The sequence below is a fragment of the Zerene cesonia genome, chromosome 22 (genome assembly GCF_012273895.1).
Source record: "Zerene cesonia ecotype Mississippi chromosome 22, Zerene_cesonia_1.1, whole genome shotgun sequence".
Lineage (NCBI taxonomy): Eukaryota > Metazoa > Arthropoda > Insecta > Lepidoptera > Pieridae > Zerene > Zerene cesonia.
Genome location: NC_052123.1, coordinates 3,876,042 through 3,882,498, shown reverse-complemented (window position 1 = coordinate 3,882,498; position 6,457 = coordinate 3,876,042). Strand labels below are relative to the sequence as shown.

The 6,457-nt window shown below is 33.8% G+C and overlaps 2 protein-coding genes across 2 annotated transcripts in view; one reads left to right on the top strand and one right to left on the bottom strand.

Moving 5' to 3' along the window:
* Window positions 1-5,355, top strand: part of LOC119835989 (poly(A) polymerase type 3) — an 11,860-nt gene extending 6,505 nt beyond the window's left edge. Inside the window, 5 exon segments of the mRNA XM_038361138.1 lie at window positions 166-296; window positions 829-881; window positions 1,650-1,811; window positions 2,314-2,472; window positions 2,848-5,355. Of these exon segments, the coding sequence (XP_038217066.1) occupies window positions 166-296; window positions 829-881; window positions 1,650-1,811; window positions 2,314-2,472; window positions 2,848-3,027 (685 nt within the window). The 3' untranslated portion in view covers window positions 3,028-5,355.
* A 716-nt stretch (window positions 5,356-6,071) lies between these two features.
* Window positions 6,072-6,457, bottom strand: part of LOC119836014 (zinc finger protein 354B-like) — a 5,749-nt gene continuing 5,363 nt past the window's right edge. The window contains exon 8 of the mRNA XM_038361178.1: window positions 6,072-6,119. Coding sequence (XP_038217106.1) covers window positions 6,117-6,119 — 3 coding nt within the window. The 3' untranslated portion in view covers window positions 6,072-6,116. The remainder of the gene's footprint in view (window positions 6,120-6,457) is intronic.

Below are 6,457 nucleotides of genomic sequence, written 5' to 3'. Positions count from 1 at the left end.
CTCGTGTTACCAGAAGTTTTTGTCGCTGATCCAAGATGTAAAATGTTCAAATACCATTCTTTTTTTTTGTGCGAACTTCCGTGAATATTTTACTCACCTTTTAACGATTACCCTCTTAATAATGTATGATTTTCGTATCAATAATTATTGTATACAATGAAATATAAACGCATTGTAACGAATTCCAGCGACCCTAGAGAGGAACCAGCACATCACGATAGCGCACGTGAACCCCGAGTGCTACAACTCGGTGCCGCTCAGCGCCAACAACGGCCAGCCGCTCGCGCTGCCGCCGGGTGAGATACTTGTGTTGTTATACCTGTATGTTTGTATGTAACCCACTCTGTCAGCTCCACCTGTATGTTGGCCGTAACCGACTCTCTCAGCTCCACCTGTATGTTGGACGTAACCGACTCTGTCAGCTTCCCCCAATATGTTTGTACAATTGCATTTTGCATTTCAATAGCAATTTTTTTTGTGTTATTGCTTAAATTATTAGACTTTAAATTCGTTTCAAATAAAATCTACGTAGAGAAGTCGGTGGTCGAGACCAAACGGGGGTGTGGGAAATAAATTTATATTCGCATTATCCATCACTGGTTGACACGGTGAAGGAAAACATCGTGAGGAAACCGGCATGTCCACTTTTGATCCACTCATAATTAATGTAACTGAAGTTGTCTATTCAAAGGGACTTTACATACATTTAAGAATGTTTCTTATTAAGTCTAAAGTATGTCTGATGAAATATTCATATGGTACAACGCCCAAAGGATTAATCTAATGGTTGTTATTAAAATCGGTGTTAAATCTTATTTGCATTCTCAGGGACACCAGTGGCCCCAGTCAGTCCGGATGCAGAAGTTAAAAAGAATGAAAATGTAAGTATAAAATCATTTATCATTTGTTATATTTGAGTTGTGAGAAAACCGGCATGTCTGAGAATCAAAAGTTCGACGGCATGTGACATCTGCCAATCTGCAACTGGCCAGGGTGGTGGATTATGACCACAACAAAGGGTAGTTTCCCTGCAGCGGGACCATAAATTGACTGATGATGAAGGGTGAATGAATGTTATAAAATGCTCTGCCTCCTTGGGAGAGTATGAGCGTAGAACCGAGAGTTCCCAGGCTCAAATCCCAGTGGGGATAAACAAAAAAATATATGGTTCGGTTTGGAATGACAGAAGGTTTATCGGAAACAAACATAGTCATTCGAAAGATTAAACGAGTTTTGTTTGAAAAGCAACTAGATAAATTAGGATGACTCAGTAGAACTAAAAACAATGTCATATCAAGTTTACAATGAATGTAATATAATATAAAAAAATAACATTTTTTTTTGCTTAATCATGCTTTGAACATCAAAAAGCTTGTATCTAGCATCTATGGTATAAAGAGCATTGATAATTGTGAATTCTATCGGTATCACTATCACATAATATAAAGCAAAATCGCTTCCTGTGTCTGTATGTATGCTTAGATCTTTAAAACTATTATTGATATTGATGGGGTATTTTTTAATAGATAGAGTGATTCCAGAGGTAGCTTTATACATAAAATAACATCTATAAAACTACTCCCAATTTAACGTGTGCGAAGCCTAGTAGTTAATAATAATATATATCAAAATACAATTCTCCGTTACAGGGTGAAGTGATAGCCAACGTGTGCTCCATGTGGTTCATCGGGCTGGTGTTTGACAAGACCAACGTGAACGTTGACCTCACATACGATATACTCTCGTTCACCAAAGTGGTGCACTATCAGGCTGAAATCACTAATATGCTGAGGGAGGGCATGACTATTGAGGTGTGTATGATTTACTAGTTGCGTCCTTATTCCATCTGCTATCTGCCAGTGAAAATTCTGTCAGACATTTGCCAGAACAAACAGATTATAGGCAGACGGCAGACTCTTAGAAAGAAGAAGGACTTAAACATATCAAAAAGCTCGTAATGGATGGTCGCCCCCCTAAGTGAGAATTTTTTTTTATGTATTTTCATTCGATTGTGTAATTCCTTGGGGCAGGGAGGGGGCGAGGACGACACCGAACCTTTCTATAAAGAAAAATAATTAATGTCACCCAGATGACCGATATATTTTTTTTTATCTTATATATAAAATTTCCGTGTCACAAATTTAGTAACCAAACTCCTCCGAAACGGCTGGACCGATTCTTACGAAATTCTGTGTGCATATTGGGTATGTCTGAGAATCAGCCAACATCTATTTTTCATACCCCAAAATGATAAGAGCAAGGCGAAACTAGTGGTCAGCTAGTAGTTTATTAATAAACACAAGAACACCTTAGGCACGCCACGTGCGCCGCAAGCAGCTGCACCAGTACCTGTCGCCGTCGCTGCTGAAGCGCGAGCGCACCACGTCGGGCGCCAAGCGCAAGCAGGACAGCGCCGCGCAGCCCGCGCAGCCCGCGCCCCTCAAGAAGACGAAGCGCTTGTCCGAGAGCAGTGTGAGTGCTTAATTAACCGCCTCAATTATATCCAGCCATTTGGTTAAACGGCTAGGCAAATGGTGCGAATTGATAACATTAAAGTACGAGCATATTGTGAATGCTAATCGAGGGATTTAGATCTGGATTGGATTGGATGTTTTTGGTTGCATAAGAAGTTACTGGCTCTTAAAATAGGCCTTGCAATGTCTATTGCACCTGTTTTAAGAGTTCTTTATGATTTGTTGCAATTTTTTATTTATTTCATATAAACATGCTTACATGTTTTTAATAGAATTTTCATGATCTGTTTATTAGGGTATTTTTGAGATGTATTATAAGTAATAAACTCAAAAAGTGTGTCCTCTGATACTGATCAATTAAAAATCGTTCCAGACCGACGAGGTCAGCCTCCTCTCCTACAATGAAGACTCAAACTCATCCAACGTGTACGAAGTGAACATACAGAACGGCAACGCCGTCAATCACTCGCAAGAGGAGAGGAAACCAACGGAGAAGCCCCTAGCACCACCCGAACACACTCCGTCAACGTCCAACACTATAGCGTGCACATAGCATTACGAAGAATGGCGCGAGCGGTTCATATACGGGCCACATCGCGCTAGATACCGCATCAAACGTGTTTAAGTGATGTTTAAGTGATGTTAGTGACGGCGTATGTGTTAAAATATATAAAAAAAAAACAAACAAACAACCCCCACTAGGAATCTCGTAGTGTGAATACAACTTAGTGCAGTGATGTGACACTATGAAGTGTGGGATGTGATTTTTTGCTACTCGGTAAGTGTAGATGTTTTGCCGGGAGGGTAGAGTAGTTTTTCTTTTCGTATTTATTCCTACCGATTGCATGATGAGCGATGGTTTGGTCATGATGGGACGCAACGCGTTTTTAATGTGAATGTGGCTTGTGCGTTAGTGCTAGTAACACAAGTTGACCGTAAATGATTTCAACAATTTAGTTGTTACATATTTCATATCTTTTGCCGTGAAAGGTAAGTATTTAGTATTCAACGACATTTGTAATTTAATTGGAATGTTTAGATGCAGTTTTTATATAAACAAAAATATATTGTATCAATAATTATTTGAGACATTATTCACATTAAAAACTAGTGGAAAACAATGAAATATAGCGGTGATGTTTTGGTTGTTTCCCTTGCAGGTGACATGGACATGACTGCTCATCGGTTACACGTAAGTTTTATGTAGATTATAGATTACTTGTTGCGGTGTTTTGCTATTGTGAACTTATAGCAGGGTTCTTTTATATCCTATTAATATTATTAACGCAAAAGTTTGTTCGGATATATGGATGTAGGTATGTTTGTTTCTGTTTTACACGAAAACCACTGCAAGGATTTTGATGATACTTGACAGTGATGTAGCTTATAAATCCGAGTAACACATAGCCTACAGAAAATTTTGATTATTATTTCCTTGTAAATTAAATTTAAGTTTAATATGGAGCAATTTAAGAAATCACTCAAGATATCAATGCAAGATTTCTCATTTTTTATAGAAGGACAACCAATATTTTATTAGGGCTTAACTTTGTCATGTCATTTTGAATCTTTGAACAATTGATATTAGAAACAATTTTGAAAAATTTTAAACATACATGCTAAATTGTGCCTTAGATGTGAAGTTGGATTTTTGTAAGAATTAATTAAATGATAATTAACAACTCATATAGATATGATGGTCACTCTTTGCTTCTTTGAAAATAAGTTTTAGTTAACACCATAATGGTGCTGTAAATCAATTCATTAATGTCAATTGGATAACAAGAAATTCGGGACATATTTGTGTAAAGGAATGTTTATAAGCAATAATATAATTAGACATTTAACTTCTGTGTGGAGATATTTTTCCACTAATAAAGCTAAATCTTTTACCTGGCTGAAATTTAAATATTCAGGTTTATATGTGAAGAAATATTATTTCGGGTATGTGATTACCTATGCTATATGCTCACAATAGCACTACACTCAGATTGAACAAGACAAGAGATTGACATTATGGGTTTTGTCTTGTTGCAATATTATTGTCACATTGACCGGTATCTCGAGGCGTTTGGGAGGAAACTATTTTTTAAATAACCACAAAATGTTTACGTCAAGGCGACACGTTTTTATGTCTGTACGACATTTTATTAGAGACCCGAGATTTTCGATTTATAGTAAACGAATTTATTTCAAATTTAATTCAATGTACATATGTTACGGAAAATATATTATTAGATTGTTTTATCATTTCTTACAAACGCCAGTAATAGTACAAAGTAGGAGAAATTTTCTGTTGCGAATAATTGATTGTTGGACTAATTATTGTCTATGATTATGTACGATCCACTCAATATTTCACGTGTATATACTCATATTTTCATTATATATTTTCTTCTACTTGTATAATTTTTTTGCAATATTCCAATAACTTACCTATCATTCATGATACTGTATTTGCATCATTTAAGTTACAGTTGTGATCAATTGGATAGAATGGATAGGTAATTTTTATTTAAAGACCTCTATATTATATAGATAGGAAATAAAATAAAACGTATGCAGTTTACAGGGGATATTAATTAATTTGATTTAACACATTTTAGTGTCATGTGGCCTTATATTGAAGTTGGTAGAATTTTTGGAACATTACTATAATGATAGATAATTTTAAGAAGAGATTAGTAGAAGTGTATCGGAGTAGAATTCGTGTATTATGTAATTCTGCTCACACATATTTTTCAATAGTTACATTTTCCCGTTTATCACGAGGAATTTACGAATATTATCGAAAAAGCTTGGCAAGATACTTAATAAGTTAGTCTAAAGGAGTACTTGAACGAATTGTAACATAACTTGATGCAAATACACTTTCTCATTTCACCCTAACTCATTATATTGTAGAACAAATATGTATTTTGTATGGAATAATGCAAATAAATATATCATACGTACCTAACGTGTTTTACTTGATAACAACCCTTTTGACATGAATCATCCATCATACCTACCAGATATTAATATTATATACAATATTTTTTTTATCTGTATTACATTAATTGATTTTTAGATGGTTTTTCAGTGTAGTGTGTAAATTGTAAATTAAGATGCCATTTATTGTATGCGGTTTCTTTAAATTAACTTTAATGTGAAATTTTTCATATGCATACTATTGCAATTCTTTTATATTTTATATACATTGTTCAATATTTCCAATTATATACATACACATTCTGGATTGTGCTCATCAAAAAACCAATTTGATTCATATTATATCGTGTATTCGAAATGTAAACACGTTATTTACGTAAGAAACTATCAAAGAGTAATTCCATTTAGGACATAAGACTTCAATGTAGTATATTATAAGGAATTCTTAATTATAAGTTGTATATACGATAGCTAATTCGTTATTATATATGAAAATATATATGGAAAAAATAAAATTGAAAAAAAAAACAATAAATGTATATACAAAAGGGATCATGTTGTTTTATTGTGAATACACACTTTTTTGCTAAAATAAGTAATTTCACCTAATATATATTTATAAAATTTATTTACATACAAAATTTCTTTTCATAATTTTAAAGTACATGTTCCTCATTCCTCAGTATGATTTTAATTACCAAAACTTTTTTGTCACTGCAAAAGAAAATGCCACTATTATAATACAGGTATGATATATTTTATTTGTTTCTGGATGAATATATTTACTATCATACCATCTTTATACTATTTATACTAGATAATTTTATTAAAATTTATATCTAATCAAAAACATGGATAGTGTCCACCTAAGCAATATTGCCATAAGCTATCAAAATACTTATTGTTAATAGATATACTTGCATTTCATTACTTAAATTCAAAAGAACTACAACTAAAAGGGAATCCCTGTATTTTTCAATATATACTTAGTCTGGCCATAAATACTGTTACACTTAATTATAAAAAAATATTACATTTGAATTTCGAATCTG